At 33.4% G+C, this 24,383-nt stretch overlaps 2 protein-coding genes across 5 annotated transcripts in view; one reads left to right on the top strand and one right to left on the bottom strand.

The window, feature by feature from the left end:
- LOC100742826 (peptide-N(4)-(N-acetyl-beta-glucosaminyl)asparagine amidase) overlaps positions 1 to 976 on the top strand; it is a 53,631-nt gene extending 52,655 nt beyond the window's left edge. For both annotated transcript variants that reach the window (XM_003488043.4, XM_033319875.1), the window contains one exon: positions 37 to 976. In XM_003488043.4, the coding sequence (XP_003488091.1) occupies positions 37 to 609 (573 nt within the window). In that variant the 3' untranslated portion in view covers positions 610 to 976. The remainder of the gene's footprint in view (positions 1 to 36) is intronic.
- On the bottom strand, positions 974 to 8,114 carry LOC100742709 (ubiquitin carboxyl-terminal hydrolase 8). Of its 3 annotated transcripts, XM_012383543.3 has the most exons (12): positions 7,899 to 8,114; positions 6,791 to 7,146; positions 6,286 to 6,650; positions 5,341 to 6,217; positions 5,033 to 5,202; positions 4,829 to 4,967; positions 4,597 to 4,746; positions 3,472 to 3,708; positions 3,130 to 3,234; positions 2,829 to 3,035; positions 2,401 to 2,759; positions 1,797 to 2,058 (listed from the first exon to the last, which is right to left on the bottom strand). In XM_012383543.3, exons 2-12 carry the CDS (start codon positions 7,049 to 7,051, stop codon positions 1,944 to 1,946), a joined length of 2,985 nt encoding a protein of 994 aa, XP_012238966.1. In that variant the 5' UTR covers positions 7,052 to 7,146; positions 7,899 to 8,114; the 3' UTR covers positions 1,797 to 1,943. The 3 variants fall into 3 exon arrangements, with proteins under 3 accessions (XP_012238967.1, XP_012238966.1, XP_024222237.1); XM_012383544.3 differs by lacking the exon at positions 7,899 to 8,114 and having other exon boundaries at positions 974 to 2,058; positions 6,791 to 7,051; XM_024366469.2 differs by lacking the exon at positions 7,899 to 8,114 and having other exon boundaries at positions 6,745 to 6,867.
- Between the last annotated feature and the right edge of the window lie 16,269 nt (positions 8,115 to 24,383).

Genomic DNA, 24,383 nt, shown 5'->3' on the forward strand with positions numbered 1-24,383 from the left:
ACAAGATAAAAACTAATTCTTAATTAAATCTTTCAGTCGAAATCAAAAGTAAATTATTCTTGGGACATTTCGAACTACGGAGAGGCATTTCATTTGCAGTATTCTATCATTAACGACGTATATATGATAACAGATAATAGTGATAAGACATTAATGGATATATCTGGTTGGCAAAATGGAACGAACGAGATCGAAGGTGGAATGTTTCGTAAAGAGGAGCATGATTGGAAGGTTACCTATTTATCTCGTTCTCCAGGAGCTACTTCTGGCAAGGTAAAATGGTGCTTTGTAGTCACGAAACCAAACCTGTACGTGAGGACGTTTCATTTACAAGCTACTATAAAAACATTTCATGAAGCTAATGTATCGTGGGAGGTAGAAGCGATTTTTGACAATGCAAATCAAAATAAGTCTGTAATTTTACCTATTAGCGATGTTTCTAATTATCATACGGACCAATTGAAAGGAGCAGTGAAATTAATTCTCACGGTAACTGTTTCCGGTGGTCAAGGCAATTGCGCGTGGCAACACGCACAAATTTTTCGACAAAGTCTAGAAAGCAAAGACGATAAATCCTTAGTAATCAATATCGAACTAGAAAATCGGTAATTCTAGAATTGATTTGTATAATTTAATCGAAAAACCTCATGGTTTGTATAAACGCTTTTACTGAAGTTGTGCGGATTCTTTTAATAATGCTACATAAATGACATATTAAGTCTTAATGAATATGATCTTTATGGGAAGAATATATCAAGACCAATAAGTTTAGTTTTGAAATGAGTAAAAACATTCCATATTTAAAATTTCTTTTTTTTTAAAATATACATACACGTTTAAATTATATTGTATAATTAGATGATAAGAAAAATTTCGACACTTGCATAATGCAATTGATAATGTTTATCCAATAAAATGATGAGATTAAATTGTTAACTTATACTGCAAATAAAAATGAGCTCTTGTGAATTCATAAGCTTGAAAGTTTTTATTTCATGTACAAAATAAGCGAACTAGTGATGGCACTTTTTGGAGACATTCGTATCCGATAGATGTTACACAATTATTCAACAATAATTTTGTAAGCATTGATAATATATGAACACAGTATCTTCAAATATTTATTTTTTTTTCTCTTTTCTATACACATTCATCGAATGTCATATAAAAACAGTATTTTACAACTGTTTTATTATATAGTTGCTTACATGTGCTCCAAAAGTATTAATTTTTCTTATTACTTTTACTTTTCTTTGCATTTCTCATTACATATAATAATAATAAATCGTTGTGTCTTATTGAATTTGCAAATAAGTTGCAAAATGCTGACATAATACGTTGTCGAATTCACGCATCAAATACACAATCGCAACAAACTTTATGCTCTGAATAGTTTGTTTATCCTCGAAATAACACAAGAACGATGAACAAATGATTATAAATAACTTTATACAATGTGTAAATTAACAAAATTACAAGTTATCGATAATAAAATTATCGCGTTGAATGAGGAACGTGTTGCATTCGTGTTTAAAGAATGCAAACTCGACGTAAAATATTTATATTACAACATATTAAGGTACTGAGTGTAACGACGTTACTGAAACACATAATCACAATAGAATACAGACTGCAATGCGTGCTAGATACAATTTTCTTTTATAATATATAATTTTTTTGCTTCACTAATTTCGCTATCACGTGATATAATTTCAATACTATCGAAATAATAAATTTCAGTTCAACGCTATTTATTTACATACTGTTAACGTATCCCAGCACCAATAAAGCCCATCATGACGTCGTAGTATTGTGTGCTTGTATGTGTATACATTCGCATAAATAATAAACTTCATACATGTACATACAAAAAATATTCAATTATCTACATCGTCATAGAACATTCATGGCCTTAAGTAATAAGTCAGCTCTTTGTATTAATACTACATAATGTTGCTTGAGAAAGATGTATAAAATAAGAGATAGGCATTGGTATTCTGAGACCTTACTTGATTCACCGTAACTTCCGTGACTGTTTGATCGTCGTATTTATACCACCTAAGAAGAAACCACATGAGTAATGTTATTAATGTTATTAATTTTAATAATTGAAACGGCTATTACAGTAAGGAGGCAGTTCCACTTTTCAGAAAATTAATTAAAATCAAATAACTCCAAACGTACAATAAATTTACAATCAGTTAATATTCATAATAACAAACTTTTGGATTTTTTAATATGAAACCTATACCTTTCTTTTTCTTCCTTGTAATAAATACTTTGTGTGAATATTGTAGCTGCCTTATTACTACTCCAATTATCGTTTTGTTTCCGCCAAATTATCGCTTTGAAGCTCCATAAAGAATATGAATATGAGGCTAAAGAAAAGTATTTACTTACTTATTTTGGGTCGCGTTTTTACAGAAGGCCGTATAATGGCCGCCTTCCATGGTCCCATAATGGTTAGACATTGCATATAAACTGTAATTATAATTATAACTGCGAATATTCGAAATCGCAGCACTGTTACTATCCGCCACCAAATATGGTTTCAAATTGAAATCTGTGAGTGGAAAATCCACAGCAGTGTTTCGTTTCTCGAGCCATCCACCACTCTCGGCGAAACGATTTAAATGTATAACTATAATAGGCGCCAATTTCACGAAATCGAATTTCTTCGTAGCTTCTCGAGGTGTCTGGCACTTTGGACACTTCCATCCTACTACCTTCTGTCCACTTACAAATTTTAAAATGCAGTCCTATGAAATTAACGAACCTGTTTAATATACAGCAAAAAATTCATTTTAAATTAGAAAATGAAGATTTACGTTTAATGTACACCGATTGGCATGAGGTAAAGACATCGTCAAGCTGTTGAACATCTCATACGTGGTACTACTTTGCTTGCAAAAGCTGCACGTGATAGTAGACCTTAATTGTCCAAAGAATAAGTCTGATATTATGGATTTTTGGGAATCCATCGCTTTATCCCAGGCTTTCTCGGCGACTGTCATTTCCAGAGGCACTTTACAATTCTATAAATACCAGAACAAAATTTTATAAACAATGAAAAATTTAACTTCTGTTAGATTTGATTTAGTATTTAATGATAATAGGGTAAGATATTACCTTTTTTAGATCGTTATGCATCCAATCTAGAAGAAAAGTGAGGAACTCATGAGAATCTTGTTGTTCGTAACTTTCAAATTGTAATTTGTATTGTCCCACGGCGATCTAACGATTATAATACACTTATTAGAGCATACATGAATCTAAAAGTACAGCATGCATAAATAAAAAGAGAAAATAAATATCACGCATTATAATATACAATTTTTTAAGTGCAAATTAATTACAGAAAGTGAATTTAAAAAATATAAAAAATTGAAGCTAGAGAGAGATAAAAGATTATATCTTTATACAAATATTTTTTATTGATTTATTTATATAGAAGAAATAAAAATATCAGACCTTAAGATCATGTGGCGATATACTCTTGTATTGACCTCTCCAGAGTGCTTTAATCACTTGAGCTACTTCTTCCACAACCTGGCCTTGCGTATTGTTATCGTTATTGGTGTTTAGGTCATCAGCGTACAAATTGTCCATAAAGTATTTGGCTAAATGCGTGGTATTACTTAAGCACTGTATAATACTGTTCATGTAACAGGAGTTGCCTAAATTCTTTAACCCTGTAATGCCTGGATACTGTAACACAGTAACAAGAAAGACACTATGCTAAATACTTCATTCTTCATTGGCACATATCTCTTTTTTAAATAAAATTATTTTTTAACAACTTCCTATATAACGAAAATTAAGAATTTTATTCTCTTCTATGTCTATTTTTATTGTTTTATAAAATTTTCAATGTTTATCAATTACCTTTTTAAAATAATAAACATTGAAATTCGGTACAAATTTTCTAGACGAATTTACCATCTTTCGTTTACACGTTATTTGTTAATAAATTATTTATTACATGATTTACTACATATTTTAAGACGAGACCGATCATAATTAATTATTCTATATTATAATCTTGCTAATTCTAATGTATTCGACACTCATTCGCGTGATCGTGGAGTTTAATTGAAGTTCTGTTAATGAACTTCGCCGTAGTAGCATTTTGGTGACGATAGTCAGACATATACTGATACATATCTGTGACGCGTTGCTTCGAGAAGATTTAACTAAATTGGATTTAGAAGCCTTGAAGGTAGAAAATGTTTTTGTGCTCACGTGTTTATTTGTCACATAGAAACGAAAAATCACGCGATTTTATTTTATTATGAAGTTTTAAATTGTATTTTTTTCATTCTATCTTCTCTAACGAGTAGTATATTTTTATGCATTAATATAACAAAACAATAATTAATATAGAGTTTAATTGTATTTCATAAATTGTATACTTAGTATGTCTTATTCTGATTTATCCACGTGGACAGTAAACACGTGGCTGTCAGCAATTATAATCGTCAATGGAATCTCATACAAAACAACGTGTGGTAATGAATGTCAACTAATATTGCTTTAAACATTTTTTTATGTTACTTCCACGTTTTTTAAACTTTTTAATGATGTGTTGATACTTACAACACTTCCATGAACAGGTGTCATTCTTTCTTCACGATTCGCCCAACTCAAATGGGACATTTTATTATCGCCATAAGTCCCATTATGATTGTACGACGAGACTTGTGGCTTCGAGCTTCTGTCTACTTGCGGTGCTTTACGATCCGTCAACTGAGCGATTTATAAAAAGAAACTTTCTTTAAGTTATCGAGTTTTTAAATTAAATCTTCTTTTGTAAACTAATTGTAGATACCTGTAATAAGTTTGGACTGGAGTACGAACGCTCTAAATTTCCTCCCATTGATGTACTATCCATTTTCAGAGGTTCCTTATGGATATTATTTTCATTCTCTTTTATCGATAATTCTTTGTAATTATTTTTCATAGATATTCTATTGGCATAAATATGTACAATTAATAAATGAAATAACTTTTAATATTATATTTGTGTACTCACTCTCGTAACTTTTTTCGTTCCGCAGAAGTATCTTTCATTCGCCGTTTCAGTAAAGCTAGGGTGAACTCGAGATTGCCCTTTTCGTTTTCCTCTGTAGGATTAAATTTAATTGATTCCATTTTTCCATAATATTTGGTAAGTTCATCTTCGATTTTCTTATATTCTTTTTGCTGTAAAGAAACCCATTACATTTTTAGTATGTAATCATCATATAAGAGACTGGTTATATGTCACTATTAGTTTTATCAGTTGTAACTGTTTATTAGGTATATAACAATCATAATTTGTTATTTAAGCATATTCAATACCTTATCTTCCAATTTAGAGTGCAAAGCCTTTACATTACTGTGAATATATTCCTCCTCATTCGAACCTTTGTACTTAATATCATGTTGCATGTACAAAGTGCGTTCTTGTTCTAAGATTTCTTGATCCAAGTCCTGCTTATTCTTTGCCAACTCATTTAACTGTTTCATTAACTTCAAAACTATTTTTGATTCTGAAGTGTCTAAGGAAACTGGTTTGCTACTTCTATCTACTATTGGTTTCGTGTCATTCTTCCTAATAATATTCGATGTTCTCTTATGCTGAAGATTCAACGAATTATTATCGTAGTGTCGTGAACTCGTGTTGCTTTTTGGGACTTTATCTACTTCAATAGAACTATTCATAAAATTCTTAGAGCGCATAGTAATATTGTTACTTATTTCTGGGTCCATGTGTTTGTACCACATTTTATCATTAGTAATGCTACCTTTCGACGCGATTTCGTTCTTATTTACTGGCTTTAATTTAATTAGTTTATTTTCACGTGACTTAATAATATTTTCTTCCTCGTCTAAATGTATTAATTCAGGGTACTCTATGTTATCTAATATTTCGTCTGCAATGTCGTGTAAACTAGGCTCTACAATATTAGGATTTGTTGTAAATGCTGGATAACGAGTTAACCATTCTGCGTAACCACCATCCAAAATTGTAATTCTTTTATATTTTATACCAGGATCCCAATCTTCTAAAATTTTCCTTAGTATATTTAAGTGGTTTTCAGGCGTCAATGTTTTGCTCGATGTATCCCAATCGGTCAGGATTATAACATCGACATATTGCGCTGCCCTATGTTTAAACAGGTCTAGAGATTTCTTATCTTTGCGAAGATATTCTTCAAAATACGTTGTTAATTTGCTAAAATATAAGATTTATTATTAAAAAAGATTCATTTTAGAGTAATATAGAGAATAATGTTTACCTACCCAGGTTTTATTATGGTATTAGGAATATTAACAGATTTGTCAGATAATATTCTTGAAGCTTCATATTTCAGCTTAGGTCTGATATCAATGATCAAATATCTACTATCTGCTTTTTGTATTAATTGAAATAGTTGATCACAGTTTATAATTTCTTCATTATCACTGACCAATGGATCCCTGGTTGGTGTCTCAGGTAACTTTATAGGACCATCAACAGAAGTCATAAAAGCATCTATTCCTCTTTCGTTATCTACATCCATTTTTTCTACATTAATCTTCTCCAATGTCGTCTCTTTCAACTGCAGTTTGTATCGTGCATCTAATCTTTGATTCAAGTCTGCAAGTAGTTTTTTTACTTCATTGATCTGCAAGACACATTCACAATGTTTTATTTGCTCCGATCAATCGTCCCAAATCTATTTTAACATATAACACCTAAAAACTTTACATTTGGAATACCTTTATTTGTGAATGATAAGTTTAATAAAGCATAGCCACTCCCCACCTGTTTGATATGCATATTCAAGAATGTTCTGTCATCTCTATATTCTCGAGTGGTTTTCAACCAATCAATGCAGTTCATCCATCTTTTTAACATGATATATTGCTTCTCCTCCTCTCCTTGTAACTTGGCATTCTCAGCCAGATTATACATATCAGGGAGCCTTTTGTAAATATCTGAGGGCTTTTTCCCAGTGTAATTGATTCTGGTCTTTTGCTGTAGATCTTTTATGCTACTATATTGTAAAGATACTTTTTTAGACATTTTGACTACTTCCACTGTTACAAACCTCAGATTTAATTTGTATAGTGTAGTAAATACTATCGTATATAGTATCTTCTATATATCTATATAGTATCCTAAAAAATAAAGAAAATCATTTAATGTATTATGACTACACTACTGAACTAAGATTATGACTACATTGTTGTTGTTTATGCAAATTCATATTATTATACTGTTTGTAACAAAATTTAAGAAAAATGCAGGAGTTACATATTTATATACAATTCAAATTTTATTAAGTAGTACAGACTGTTTCTTTTGACCACTTTTTGCTACTTATTTGTTTAAAATGTTTTGCATTTTAAAGTATTCTTCTAATATTTTATCATTAAATATATGGATTTGTAAAAGTTAGAATAAATGATATATCAAATAAATGAAACTGCTGGAGTTAAATACTTTAATAAGTAATGAGATAAAGCATTCTTGATGATACACAAGAGATAACATATTTTATCGAAATTTTTAATTTTGGAAAAGCTACAAACTTCCTGAACAATCTAACGCATAAATAAATATCATAACAAGTACTTTATATTGGATATTCTCAAATTTTCTTTCAAATTTATACATACATATGTACTCTGTATATTTTTATAACTTTTAATTTTCCAAAAATGCATAAACAGCTCCAGTCTAATTATAAAAAATAAAATATTTTAGAAAATAGTACATTTTATAAATAAAATAATACACTTTAAAACAAATAATTATACTATGATAAAAATATTTATACGAGATCATAAATTCTGTTGGAAATATATGACCTATTAAACTGGGATAATTGGTAAAGAAACCACTAATGTAATTGAAATTGGTTATGCACCTTTTCATCATTACAGTCCATGATCCAAATGAATATGATATTATTCACGATGCCATCGAAAAAACGGTGTGGTGCGACATTTCTGTTTATCAATAGAAATGTCAAAATTCAATAAACACTTTGAACGTCAATAAAATTTTCTACTTGAACGATGTTACTACCTCTCTGCTACATCCTAGTAACGTGACGTTTATTGTGCCAACATCAGCGCTCTCTCGCGGACTTTACATGAAAAACATTCGATATTTTTCGTATTATATTTTACTGTATTATATTTATATTTATATTGTATATATAAGAAACGTTTACATCAAACATGCGAATTTTATTTCTCCCCTACTGTAGCACAATTTAATCAGATTTAATAAAATTAAAGATGGTTTAACATGCACAGACTCCGTGTACTTATATGGAACCATTTTCAATCGTATTGTTTCGATTGCTTAAAAGTATAATTAAATATGAGAAATAAATTGTTCTTTTTTTGTACTGATTAATTTTAATAAATCGAAAGAGTTTAACAGCAATTTATAATTTTCCCCCTCTCCCTCGCTCCTTCCTTGCCGGCCAATTCTAACACCGTTCGTATATCTGTCCTTATCGCACAATATTGCTCTCTGCGTTTAACAAAACATATATCTGTCCTTGTCGGACATAATTGCGTTCCTTGTTTACGGACAGGCCATGTGCTGCCATCTATCCAAAAACTCTCAAAGTTTCAGTTCGTTCGCCACGTAGTAGATAGCAGTTCATGACTTGTAAGAAATGCGTCTACTAATTTATAGTAGTTTAAAAGAAATGCTTATACAATAATTATGTTTAAAAATAAATATGAATTATATATTATTTATGTTAGAATTAAGTTATGTCTATCATATATTTTGTTCTAATACATATATTACGTTCTAATTCAGATTATTTATGTTTTAATTCAGACAGTTAAATGCGTGAATCACTATAGAATTAGATTTCATTCTCAAGATTATCGTATAACTTCTTAAATTTACATTTATCTTGCACTTAGTCAACGATTATACCTTCGCTTGTAACTTGATGTAAAGACTCGTACTATAGGTCGATAACGCAGTTTCGAGATAACAGTTGTATCATTTGTCACTAGATACTGATAACATTCAATGAGGACCAGTTCATAATACAATCATATTACGCTTATTTAGAAAAATTAATAAATAAAATTAATAAATAAAATTAATAAAATAAATAAAACAATTTCTTCATGGTATAGAAATGTAGAAATGTATATAAAGCATTATACGAAAATAATCGATGCATACTAATCACGTTCATATTGTACAGATACATCCTTTACATTGTAGCTCTTTTATTTTTAATAATTCATACTTAATTAAGTTTCCAGCTATCTCTAAACCGTATGTACATTTTTAATTGCACTCTACTTTCACGTTTCATACGAAAACTCATTTTCTTTGCACGTTTCGTATCTTTCTCATTATGTCAGTGCTTTTAGGAATTATTTGCAAAATCTACACCGTATTCTGCAACAGTCGTTCGCATATAATTACGTAGTAATAAATATCAATATATGAAAATGTGGTAAATGTAATGAATGCATATAGAGTTTCGTATTCGCTAAAATAATTAACATAGTTAATGGGAAAAATTACGTTATTGCGTCCGAAAAGATCTAATCCAAAATTTGTAGCTTTCGAAAATTATTTCAATGCAAATTAACATTATTAATTAACATATACAACACATTTAGCGAAAATACAATAACATAATTAATGAAATTATTAGCTCTATTAGAATAGTAAAACAAAGAAACATTGAATAAAAGATTTACTATTCGAATAAGAAATTTTCCCTACAAAAAAAATTTAAGAAAATTTTAAGATTAAGTTTAAGAAAAGTTTTTTTTATGTATACATTATTACTCATGTGTTCTCAAAACATATATAATTCATCAGACAGACAACGTGTTGAAAAAACGTAATTGAGTCGGAAATGATGGAACATATGCAGCAGCAAGTAATTACAAAGCATTCCTCACTTTCAAATGAGTTTTAAAATAACTACGATATCGATCCCTATAATATTAAAGAATATTGAAAATATACGAAAGAGATGTTCGCAATCAATTGATTTTGAATGAGAATCGGTCAGTGACAAATCGTAGGGAGTTTATCCATTACGGTGCAAGACAAATTGACGTAGCGTAGCCGAAGGACCCTCTTAGGTACATCAGTGGCTGACAAACTGGTCAAAGCCCTCTTACAACCCTCTCGGCTGCCAAATTATCGGACTCCTGTGGACAGCGAACCCATTTATACTGTCCACCAGCTAAGACATAGTAGGACCGGGGATAAAGACGATCCTGCAAGACGAATCAATCGGTAATCGACTCTCAGGGCGCTACGATTTATCGACAGAACTTTAAAGTAACACGGAACATCGACTAAAACCACTAATGTTACGTTTCGTATCGATCTACTGTAGGACACTTATCACAGAATACTAATATATCATGCGCATTGTTCGAAACTTTTTGAAATTGTTGTTAGTACCGCGAGTAGACTGTGGGTTCTTTTGCAGATTTATATTTTTTAGAATACAATTAAAAAGGTAGAACCCTGGCAGAAAATTTCTTTACCTAGCAAGTATTATAGGAAGCACTATGTTTTGGATATTTTATATATCTTTTCATACTATGTATATTCTATGTAATTTTACACTTTCAAATATCCCTATAACTGCATAGAAACCTGCAATCTAGTAACGAGACACAACTACCGTGATTATAGAGGTACAATTTGAAATCGACGCGTAAATATAGATAGAAATTACGAAACATTTATTCTAAATAAATATATGCTTGCTGTCAGCGAAGAATTAATACACAGCACGAATGGTACAGTCTTAAACGTACAATTAGAGCTAAAGATGGTTTCACTGGATATTGCGACACATAGTGAATAATAATTGACCGTTAAGAAATTTTAGTTTGTCGTTGTGAATGGAATCGCCCTGAAGAAAAATTAAGGAATTTCAGATTTTATTCGTAGAAGGATTAACGAATTTCTAGTCTGATAAGAGCAAATAAGTGTAAATAAGTGTAAATATATGTATCGAAAGAACGCACGGTTGAGAGTGGGAAGTAAATAAGGATAACAATTGTAAACCAAGTACCTTTTTATGGCCAAGGAGCTGAAAGAAACAAATATACTACTTTTATTTGTATTATTTTTATTATTATTATTAACGAATTTCAGATTTTATTCGCAAATGTAGCTGGAAAGGGAATTTGTGGAGATTTTACTTTTCGGAAATAGCGCCAGTTAATGACACGACTGTTACAGGCCGGTGTACGAGACAAGAATAATGAGATACGTAATTCCGGGCCGTGTTACGATGTTATAAAGTATATCGTGAAACGACTTTGTGATCAAAACGTAGTTAAGGAGCGTGCCGTTCGAGATTGCTAAATGCTTTCATAAAGGAGAAACCGATCTTTCTGAATTAACGAGATAAATTGTTTTACCTTGAAAAAAGCTGAAACGATTCATTGTTTATCAATAGATACTATAGAGGTATAGTAAAGAATGCAGTTTGTATCGAATGTATAATCTTCGCAAGAATACTCAACTCTGTGATAAAAGAATTTTTATGTCTTTGACTCTTCATTTTCTTTCTCTTCTTTGTGTATCTGCAGATTTTGACGCTTACAGATAATTAATTACCAACAAAATAATTTAGATTATACATGGATAGAAAAACCTGTTTCTTCGTTGTATCTTCGGTTCTTCCAAAATTCCAAGAGAACCCTCTAATATCTAGTAAATAAATTTACTTCTTCGCGTGTACCTTTAGCGTATTGGAAAATTCGAAGAAAAATCTCGACATCCAAAACTATATTCAAATATTCAACGATCAAAGTCTCGTATACAACTTATCGGTAATAACATGAAGAAAATAAAGAAAGAAAAAGAAACAGAGAAATATAGAAAGATACGATTCATCAACGTCGAAAAAGGAATTCATCGGCAAAGAATCCGTATCAATCGTTTAAAAGAAGGTGAAACCACCTTCGGAGGAGGCAACGATTTTCATTCTCACGCGGCAACCAGAACAGAGGATCCAAGGAAGAAGGTAAAGAGATTGGGGCTTAAGCCGGCAACAATATGGCCGAACGGAATGGAGTGAAACGGTCGGGGCTGTCGGATGGAGTGAGTACGGTCGACAGTAGTTGGTGGGCTATAATAACGTATAAAGTAATTAAGGACATCGGGCGACAGCCTGGAAAAGGGTAGGGAGGCAGGGACGTGGCGCGGGGAGGGGAAACGGACAGTTTAGGGAATGCGACATTTACATAGTAATTAAATCGCGGGAGCAAGTGGGACCGTTGGGGAAGATACTGGTGCTCGAGCAATTACAGACGCATTAGATTGCGGTAAGCACTTGTTTATGGCCTACCCGGCGTCGCTTCACTCGACTACTCGATTCTGTTCACTCGTTCACATCGTAGTTTCACCTTTATACTCGTCCACTTTTTCCCCGAACGACTCTCTTCTACTTTTACAACGATTAACCTATCCCGGTTCGTATCGGTATCGCCGATCGACGCAGACTAGGTGAAGTTTGTTTAGTTTGAGAAACAAAGCACAAACGTTAATGCTTATGCAAATATGTATGAGTTTCTTTTAACGTTGGAAATTGGACTTGTTCATGGTTGGAGAACAAGATTATCGGTATTTTAGGTAAATTAGAAGTTGAGGAAGGAAGAAGATCATATCGACTTTGATTCTCGAACGATTAAGCTGTTACTAATAATTCCATTATTCCTCTGAGTACTGCAAATCGGGGGATATTTTAAATTTCTTTCGTTTGAGTCACGAATCTCCATGTTAATCCATTAAGCGAAGATGAATTAATCTACTAACCGTTGGACGAATTTCTTGTCGAATTGATCTCTCGCGTGTATATATAATAATTAATTTCTTTGTTATATCACCTATCTGCTAATTCTAATATTATAAAATGATTGATACATCCAAAAAATTGGTCCGAGTTAAGATCGCGATACTATAGCTGTCTAGGTCGTCTGTTTAAGTAGAGGACACTGGATAGATCGCTTAAACTCGTTCTATCTTCCATTGATAAGTATAGGTACATTTTTTTAAAAATATATTATATCTAGTTTGTATAGATATTTTTATCGTTCATCGTTGGAGACAGAAAAATAGAAGAAAGAAATTGTCCCTAGAGAAATATTATTAGAAGGGGATTACACGACTAGAATTTTGGATGGTTTTATTATTACAACAACTAACACGTTTCAGCTTATTGACTTCGATTCGTCTGTTGGTAGAAATGTATTCGGGAGCCAGCAACCAGTAGGGTACAAAATAGACTAACAATAAGCTTGTCTCCCTTCCTTTGATCGTGTGTAGCCCCACCGTCCTCCCCCTTGTGCAAATAGATCGAAATATTTATTTGAAAAGCACAGTCACTGTTCAGGAAGAAGAACTGGTTTCACCAGCAAATCAAAAAAAGAGCAGCAAATTTTATCTCAAGAATATTATACATTTAATCAATCTTTAATAAAAATGTGTTACACGATTGTTCGTTAAAAAGTATCGCGAAGAAAAAGCTGTAAAGATAATAAAAATTCAGAAATTTGCAAATCTACAATTAAAATTTTTCTAAATCAAAGGACTTTTATATAATCAATAGATTATCAACAATTTTACTAAAATGATTCACAAAAATTAACTTAAATTCTATAGTCTTTGAAAATCTTCTCGTCAAATTTTATATATTTGTTAAAACAGATTCTTTGGGGGAACAGATAGGAAATGATAGAAGACAGGAAAAGAAATGGAAATGTATGATTTTTAGATGGACAAGATTGATTCGTTTGCGATATTCGTGCGGCACTTGCCGACTCAGTGTTATGCTAACAGCTGGCCATCCCCAAGGGTCCTTTCTGGTTCGTTTAGCATCGCGCGAAGACAACCGTGTGTCATCGTTGTTGCCGCGCGCTAATTGAATATCGCACCCTTACACAGGCTGCCATTTCATCTCGCGGCGATAGAGCTTTTAAGTAAAATTTCATTTCCATTGAATCGCCCATTCCTCCTATGGAGAACAGGCACCGACTTTGTTTATGATCCGAACGAATGAAACGATCGTTTCAATTAGTTAATTGAGACGGCGAGCGATCCGCCCGCCGCGATCCTCGTTCGCCAATTTTGTTTGTCTCAAAACGAGATACAATTCGCGAGCGAAAGAAATACGCGAACCAACAGGATTAAAAAAGGAAAGAGTACCTTGAGTAAATTGGTAGAGATGTAGCAGACACACCAACACTCATAAATATTCGAATACTTGGAATTTGTATCTGGATTTTATCAAAATGTACAAATTAATAATGGATTAGTAACTATATTTTGAAAATCCTTAAATAAAGAGAATAATATTAGTCCAATAACGTTTTTCAAATTGTATTCTCCTATTTTCCCTTTCATTTACCCTAAATCTAGCTAATTGAAGAGAGAAGACTCCCTATTCTCAGACTCAAAAGCAAACAATTAGTTGTAAATTACAACTACAGCGTCAGTTTATTAAGAAGATCAAAAAAATCTTAATTCTCAGCCATAAATAACAGCCCACCCTACCTAGTCTCTCTTCTAAAGTAATATTCGCCAGTGAGAGGAACGCACTGCTCCAAAAAACAGAATTACGTACTCAACTTATCGATAAAATCGAAAGAATTCCTAATCTCGAGCCAATAGACACCAACCTAACCTATCTAACCTCTCTTCTAGAGAGATATTCTTGCTCGGTAAAAGGAACTACTTCCTGAAATACACTATTACAGATCAACCTATCAATAAAATCAAAAGAATCCTTAATCCTTGTTCACGGGCAACAACCTAACCTATCTAACCTCTCTTTCGACAGAAATATCGTTCGGAAGAGAGCAAGGTAGGATCTACAGGGCGAATAGAGCGTTTAAGCGCGGGTGAGACGACAGACACGGCGTATTCGAGGTTAGAAGAGGCTACCAAAAGGGCATAAATGTCCGCGATATAATAGAAAGAGAGAGCCTATTGGTAACTGGATTATCATTGGAAAAGGACGGATATAAAAGGGACAGGGGAGTGCAGAAGCTTGATGCTAGCTCGAATGACTTTGCAGGCAACAATCGAGGGAGAAAGGTGGACGCATAATGGTGAGAGATCAAGAACCATAATAGACCGTAGGGTATACGCGGCGGGGTACCAACTGACTGACTGACTTATTTGTATTATGGCATTACAGAGGCAACCCTATATCCGGGGCACAGAATTCAGCCGACACGGCGATGACGAGAGAGACGACGAGGGACGCCCATGCAGTTGACCTGCACCGCCTAATTTGACGCTTTAACCTATTGTCGGTGAGCGCCGCTTTCAATGGGGCCCAACTGAAAACGCGTGGTTCTTCTCTTCTGCTTCCTCTACCGTCGAGAAACGCGAGCAGAATGTGGCATTCCATGTATATACCGCGTTTGGAGCAACGTGGTTTCTACTGCCACGACTGCATCTGGAAAAGAGACCAGCAGAGCGTCCAGTGATCTATTTGATCAATTTGTCGATTTTGAAAGAGGATCCTTTTGGTGTAGAAATATCATAGGGTTCTGCTTCTCGAGTTTTGATTTAAGTTTTCACTCACTGGTGGCGCTAGTTGAATGGTTATTTAGAGTGGCGATTCGTTTTGGGATTAATTGAAGGTTTGGTAAGGTTTTGGACAGGTTGATGATTTGTTTCATCAGTTTGACAATGTTTGAAAGAAGATCTTTGGTAGTAAAATCTTTCTGTTGTGGAAATATTATAGGGTCTCGCTTTTAGAATTTTGACTTAGGCCTTCATTATTAGTGATGCTAGTTAAATGATTGGTTAGAGTGGTTTTGAGATTAATTGAACGTTTGTTAAGCTTTCGAAGAAGTTATGTAATGATTTGTCTGATCAATCTGACGATGTTTGAAAGAGGGTCTTTGGTATAGGAATATCATAGCTTATCATTTTGCGTATCATTTTGCTTTTAGAGATTTAAATTTATTATCGGTGGTAATTTTTAGGATGAGAAATTATACATAATTTTATGTAATGTAACTTAATGTGAGTTATAGCTGGATAAAGGTTGAGTGGAAGAGTTCTAGGGCTGAGATCGAATCAAGCTTGAGTTTCGTAATTGAGTTTCGATAATTGAGACAAAGTTAGTTACGAGTCAGAATTCAATTTAGTTAGATCTAGAATTAAAAAGGTAATGAAGGGAGATAAAGATTGAAGTTAAGAGTGAATTAGGACTAAAATTAATTACAAATTAAGGCTAAGTTGTAATTAGATATTGTTAAAATACGAACAAATTCCAGCAAAATACCAATAAAACGATTTATATTATACTTATATCTAAATTAAAAAATTGAGCTTATATCAAATCTTGAACTGCATCAATGATAAACATGAATTAAGTTCAGTCGACCATATTAAGTCAAGATTTCTTTCAAATATAAGTTAAATTCTATAAGCCGAACATATACAAAGAGGAGATTAAGCTTTGACAAATTTTACAACCGCTGGGATCGCACGCGGAATTGATACAATTTATCGTACGTGACCGATGTTGATTTTACGGGGATCTTGGTTAGGATCGTCGTTAGGTTAAAATGAACGTAGAGAACAAGGGAAAAGGAATTATGACTCGTATATCTTCTTTGAACGCGAAATATCTCGCGCGTTGGATGCACTTTGAATATCCTGTCCATAGCATCCTGATGTCGTCGGTCATTTTATTATACGTAATAAAAGAATAAATTACAGCTTATCGTTCCATTTAAATATGCAACAGAAAATCTATATTATCTGCAATGCGTATTATCTGTAATAAACCGGGTATACCGTGCGTAAATATTTCTGTAAATCATACTAGCAATAGGGGAAAATGCTTTTCATGATCTGTTTTATTACTTTAGTAATGACATTCCTGATTTTTGGCAATTTTCGAAAGGAAATCATTTAAGAAATTACGTTTAATACAATCACAATATTGTTTGCTTATGAATTATTGACTGTGGAGCTCTATATCTTTCTATCTTTCGTTTCGTGACTATATTTATATTTTTCATCGTCCGTTTCATTTTTTTTTTTTTTTTACAACGATATTTATGCCTTTTAGTAATTTTGAAAAAAATTGCTTTGGAAATTACATTTAACCCTGTGTAATTAGAATATTATTTACTTCTGAGTAGATTGCCATTTTTTATGCAGATTCATATTTCTCATGATCTGTTTTATTATTTGTTTACAACTACATTATTATTTTTTAGCCAGTGTTCAGTAACTCTAAACATAGATGTTTCAATTTTATGTAAATGTTTATGTTAATGATATATTCGTTTATTTCTCTATTTTTCCTATTTGACTGGAACGATGGATACCTTATCGTAGATTTCGTTATGCTATTTAGGGGGAAATGAATTCCTTCACTGTTGTATGATTAATAGACTTTGTTGGAATAAATTAATGCTACAAATTCATATTGCCTACAAAACGTGGCACCTTAGTTACGCTTTTCCTCTTCATGTCTGAAGTTAACATCGAACTAATCTAACGTTTACATAAACTTGTTCGAATGTTAAATTCATACTTTTCATCAAGTTTCACGATGCATTTTCCCAGTTGAAACTCATAAAAAAGTTAGGCGAATATCCGGACGATTCATCACGTCGAACAACGAAGTTCTAACAATTTTATTAAAACACTTCTTAATATTCCACACACGTGTATCATGGCAAATTTCTTTCCTCTACGAAATTTCTTTTTCAACTTCTTCCCTTAACAATTGGATATTGGAAAAAATTTAAGATAATGATATCCACGTGCTAGCGCGAAACTTTGGAAAAATAGCGTTTCACGTCGACGAGCTTAATGGAATTTGTAAAAGGAATAATTGCAGGAAATCGTAGAATCATGGAAACTTTAGAACAGATCGTGCTTGAAAACAGATTGCAATAATGGAGTGTTTTCGAACGATTCTGGAACACGACAGAAGTTATGCTAGATAATTGAATAACCAAATAAAAGGGATTGATAAGATAGCGAAAGGCCTGAAGTATTGACTTATGAATAATATAATATCGTGTTGTTATCTGTGTAATAATTACAATTCGAACGATATAGAACTGTGAGGTTGAATTAAAAAAAATGCGTTCGCTATCATCTATCAAACATATAAATAAATGAAAAATATTAGACGTGAAAAACTAGAACTAAACTAAAATTCCTATTGACATTACTATATTCATCTCAATTTCATGTTAATTCTACGTTCCAGATTTTCTCTTAAATATTTTTTGAACATTATTTTCTTTTTTCGATTGAAACGAAGATAGGTATGAAAAATTCGAGGATCGTAGCAGGATTAAATAAAAAATCTTCGAGTCTCTCAATTATACCAAAAAATCCCAAAAAACTACATTTATCGTCTAAAGCCGTAGCCATAAAGCCGCTACCTCTTCTCCAATAATTTTTTGTTTCAATTCTACGCTTAAGATTTTGCCAAGATTTTTTTTCGAAAAATTGTCTTCTTTCCCTATGTTGGAACGAAAACGAGATTGAGATCTAACACATTCGAGGATCGTAACCACAATGCATTAACGATCTTTCATTTCCCCAGTTGTACCAAAAATCTCGGGAAAAAAGTACCTTTTATAGTGTGGAACCGTAGCTCGCTACCTTAGGCCACGTTCTCATTAGTGCAGCACCTATTCTCGAGCAAAATCGCTGGAAAATCGATGACGCCACGTCGTTCCCAGAACTGATTTGCGAGATAAAGGCCAGGTCTCGATCAGAGGTATCGTTAATACAGAGAGATTATACGCATCTGCCGTTCTCGAATGCGTACTCGCGCGCGCGCATTGTGCGATCTGTGAAGCATCTTGGCGGATGTTACAAAACCCTAACAACAATAATGATGTCGATTTTCTGCGTGCACGGCCGTACCATCAATCATCGACTGGTTATTATTTAAGCCGCAACTTGACGCCATAAATACGTCGTTAGAGCCTAAGTCCTCGCCGTCCGGGGAACAATGTTGTTCGCGATGACATTGATGCATTGGACCTCATCTTTAGCCTAGCGTTACTTATTGCACCCGCTGTTGGGAAGGTGAGATATCTGGACGGACAATTAAACTGCCTCGAGGCAGTGTTCAGATCACGTTTTTCGCCAGTTTTCAACGACACTCGCCAGTTCGTTATGTGACTATGCAGTTATAAAGTTGGTTAAAACGTAGACTGTCGTCGGTGACTCATGTTTCGACAAATTTTTTGCGACCAATAGGATAAGGTAAATTTCATGATGATCGAGAGGCAGTTGATCCTTTTCTTCGCACACTCGGCAAATAGATTACATACATTGGAAAAGAGGCAAATGTTAGAAAACTAGCGTGTATGTTTGGTCGCTATTATAATAGAGTAATTTTATTATACAGAAATTAGCTGTATTGGAAAGTAGCGATCACTTGAACTCATGGGATTTAGACAAGGTTCGAGCAAGATTCGGGTAAGACCAGTTCACGTTCTTACTTGTTTCTTCTTTACATCGCATAGAAATACGATTTTCTTTATTTGCGTAAATTGCAAATTTAAAATCTACTCTATTCTATGCAGTATGTTATAAATAAATAAGTAAATGTATAGATACTGTTGTCTGACAGTTCAATCGCTAATTATTATTTGACTACGTCCTTAGGTCAATTCTTCTCGAGACTTCTTTTTATTTTTAATTAATTTGTAAATTCTTTAATAAGCTGATTACCAATTGTACTTCGTTTTTCGTACATTGTTGCACGAAATCCGATTACGTCCTTCGCGAATGGTATCTTGAGAACTTGGTGAAATGTCTGGTTAGCGATGCACCAAGGAGCATTTGTCGTGATTCGAAGAGCAAATAGAAATAAAATCAGTTTCCTATGGTAACTTAATCAATTATTATATCCACAAGATAAACCAAATATGATAAAAAGTTGACGAAATAAAAATATTCTCCCTTCAAATTGACATACCTCTGTATTTCTACATCCTCAAAATTCTCATAAATGCACAAAAATGTGAAGTCAAGTTATGGTACGTAATACAGAAAGAGAAGAAATTAACCGGCAAACTGGAAGCAAGAAAACTATCAGAATCGACGATCGGTCCGCAAGATACGACGTTCGTGAAAGCAAGCGATGGAAACGATGACCGAGACACGATTGAAGGGTCGTGCAAACAATTAAATTTCCGATGCTTTATTAACATTCACGCTAATATAGCAATAAATTCGCGCGAAGTAGCTAGCGACCGGTTATAACCGGGATCGATACGCTTTGTATATCGTTTCGTAACGGCCAGTCGATAGTATATTATGCAAATATTTAGCTATTAATGTTTTCTTTATGACACACGCAAGTAATTTGTTTCGTAATTAGTATTTAGCGTAAGAGTTATTCGTTTGGTAATTACGCGTGGCCGCGCCCGCGTTTCCGGAACTTCCGCCGATGCGAATCCAACAGTTTTGCATACAATTTTCATTAGTCCATCGTTGTGCATTAGAGGTTAATGCGATTGGTTAAATATTGGAATTTACACGTGCTAAACTGGCGAATCGCAGCCGGAAAAGTGCCGGCCACTGCGTTCCCAAACGGCCAATTCCAGATATTCCATCCGCAATGTTTGCTTTCGATTACGTTTCCCGTCGATCGTTTTGCGTCTTCTAATTGGCGATTACAACAATTAGATTTAACGATCGCGTTGTGAGAAATTATTCGCAAACTGTTTCGCGTCAGTTATTTTTCTTCTTTTCTGTAATTGCAACGCGGTCAAACCTTAAATCTGCTTGCTTTCTTTATATCGGCAAAAAAAAAATGGATAAAAATTATGTATTATAATTGCGAGCATCGAAAACAAGGGAGAGCATCTGTATTTCATAATTCTCTTGTTTCAACAATTTATTATCCTTTTTTCAAAATATCATTCAAAAAATATTTTTCGCTTGGTACATGTTGTATTATATATCGGGGTTCATCGACCACTTTAATGGAATTTATTTATTCAGAGAAAGAAATAATATGCTTAATAAATCTACTTTCAAAACAAGACGCAACATCCACATCTTGTAATTTTCTTTTCTTAATAAATTTTCTCATCCCTTCTTTAAGATATTCATAAAATCTTCTTCTTAAATTGTCGAACGACAAAGACACTAGCTAAAAGCCGTAAAATATAATCCGTAAACCATAAAATTTGCAAACTATTCTATTGGAATAAATGTTTCTTTTAGATTTCTATATTATTTGAGTATTTCTTCCAGAAACATATGGTTGATATATCGGAGCGTTAATTTTGACAATTTTGATGGTTTGATGATCACTTCCAAATACTATTTGGATATTTCTGCCAGAAGCAATGCGATTTATATCAGACAGGGTCAACTTGTCCTAGAAAGACACGATTTACGTTCTCAGTCTCAATTTCTCTAATTATCAGATATTTCATAATCTCCAAATTTTTTTTAATCATAATTTAGTGACTCGATTTAACAATTGAACAATCTCATCCAAACGTTATTCCCATATTTCACAAAAAAATACAATTTACATTCTCAATCTGAAATCCTTAATCATAAAATGCTTCACAATCTCCAAATTTCTTCGAAAATGTTACAATTTCTATCCTCCTTATAGTAATTTTAGTAATCCATTAATGATAATTTAGTAATTGAATTTAATAATTTAATAATTGATTAATCCCATCCAAACATTGTTTTCATGTTTCATTCGAAAAAGACACGATTCACACTCTCGCTCTAAATTTCTCTAATCATAAAACATTTCGCAATCTTCAAATTTCATTCTCACTCGAAACAATAAAATATTTTTCTGTTTTCTCATAATCATTCTAAAACGTAGGAAGAGGCGTAATGGCCGAGTCAACGGTAAACTCACATATTTTCGTGGAAAACGAAGAATCTAACCCCGGGATGTTGTTCTCCATCGTAGAAACAGAGTCGTAACGTTAAGTGAGAGAGAATAACGCAACGTTTACTGGGCCGGAATAAATGTAAAAATAAACGAGAGAGATGGGGGGGTGAAGTAAACAGGACGGGCCAGGGTATTTCGCGATAGTCAGACTGAAATATGCAAATGACGGCGTGTGTAGTAACACGGGGATAAAGAGGGTTGCGCACGTGATACCCGGGCAATTCGAATCTTTCGTACGCGACGGGGCCCAGCACTCGAATACGTGATTTACCGTCAAATTTCACTATAAACGACGAAAGAGATTCTCGGAAGTTATGAAAATTTTGTCAGTTTCTTCGCGAATTTGCGCAAACAAAATGCAATTTCTGATACTATTCTTGAAAATTAAACGAGGATTTTTATTTTCCTGGTTGGAGTTAATTTACTTTAATGGTGAAAAATACGGCATTGTCACGAAACGAGGCATTCTCCGAAGCTAGGGAACCCTTTTCAGTTTCTTCGTGAGCTTACAGAAATAGAAATAAAAGTTTGGTATTATTTTCGGAAATAAAACTACGATTTCCTTTTATCTCGGTCAATACTAATCTACTTTAATGATAAAAGATACGACTTTGATATAACATGAGACATTCTTCGAAGCAATGGAATTCTTTTCAGCTGGTTCGTGAGTTTGCACAAATAAAATGCGACTTTTGATATTATTTTTGGAGATTAAACTACGACCTTCTTTTATCTTGGCGAAAACTAATTTTCTTTGCTGATAAAAATTCCGGTATTACTATTTTTAAGAATCAGACTGTGACTTCCCTTTATTTTGGCTGTAATTAGACTGTAAGCGTAAACATTCATAATAAACATAAATGCATATTTCTATGAATTTAATTAAGGAGATGGAACCAAAATAGAGATTTGTTTTATCTACTATTATAACGAGTACTTTGGGTATTTTAGACATTTTACGTGTATTCTGTACATTTCTACACTTTTAAATTTCCCATAAATGTACAAACGTCTACAATCTAGTTACGATTAATCGACTTTTACATTTGATGACAACGACGATTGATTTTACATTGGAAATTCCCACCGCAAAAAAACAATTTCGTTTAATAAATTTCGCAATCGCATGATCGCGATTCTCTTACATTATAATCTGTTCTGATCTGTTACAATTTGCTCTACGACAATACAAGTTCTTTTTACTACACAATCTCCCAACAAAGAAGATGATTCTGTAACATCAAGACCTGTTCTCTGCTCTAAAAACGAAACATTATCGAACCACTAATTAGTTACATAATCCATTTTTTATTTCCCAGAATGTCGATAAACAAACAACGTTAAAATTATAAGAAAAGAGTCCTAAGCAATTTGACGATATTTTCACAAAGAAACTAAACACAGAAACGAATAACAAGCACGTAAGAACATAGAAAGGAAGAAAGAAAGGAAGAAGAGGAAAAAAAGAAAAAACATAAAGTTCTACAGTGGCCATTTCGAGGATTCGAAAAAGTCGAATAAGATTTTTCGACTTCGACTTGGTTCAGGATCCATGTCCCCGGTGTTACACACCGTTCAGACGTTCCTGTGAAACTATTTCATTGAGCAAATTTAACGCTAATACTGTCCAAATACGACAGGCCCATTGTTGGGGCCCCATAAAGGGCCACAAGGCAGCAATGGCGCAGCTGCTGCTGATTCGTGAGGGCCGACAAACAGGCTTAAGTTTGCCTGTCCTTTTTCGGTCTATCAGTCAGGTTCGAACATTATGTCGGTCCATTCACACGAGATATCTTCCGCTGCCCGGTGGCGACGTTTACGCTACTCAAAATCTGCTTTCCACTCGCTTTGCATGCGCTTATCGTTTGTCACCTGATGATACGCCCGACGGATCTTAAACGATAGAAGATCAACCGCCATTTGTCACTGGTCTGTCTGTTCCTCTTTTTTAATTCTTCAGAAAAGAGGAAGAATCTTGTGGTTCGAGAGTTTTCAAGTAAAAGGCAGCAGCGTTTTAAGTGGTTGCCATTGATACGGTTAATGTTGTTAGAATGGCCGAAACGATTAATTTGACAGATTTATAATTCTTTAAAACATGTGTCATTTCGCGTTCTAAGTGGTTGCTGTTGATACGGTTAATATCGTTAGAGCGATGAAAGTGACTAATTTTATAGATTTATAATTACATCGTACATATCGTTAACGTTAATATGACTATCGATACGAAATCAATTAAAACATCGCAGTATGATCGTCCAAAAGTTTGATAGCCAAAAATTTCCCACCACCTTCGATTCACTTAACACTCGTCATCCTCTGAAACACACCATCGCCCATTCACCTAAATCTCCATGCTCGCGATGATGATCACCATACTGATCGCAGCTAAGAAACCAAATCGTCCAAGCCCTCTGAACGACCTTCTAAACTCGCCTGAACCAT

The sequence above is a fragment of the Bombus impatiens genome, unplaced genomic scaffold (genome assembly GCF_000188095.3).
Source record: "Bombus impatiens unplaced genomic scaffold, BIMP_2.2 scf_0217, whole genome shotgun sequence".
Lineage (NCBI taxonomy): Eukaryota > Metazoa > Arthropoda > Insecta > Hymenoptera > Apidae > Bombus > Bombus impatiens.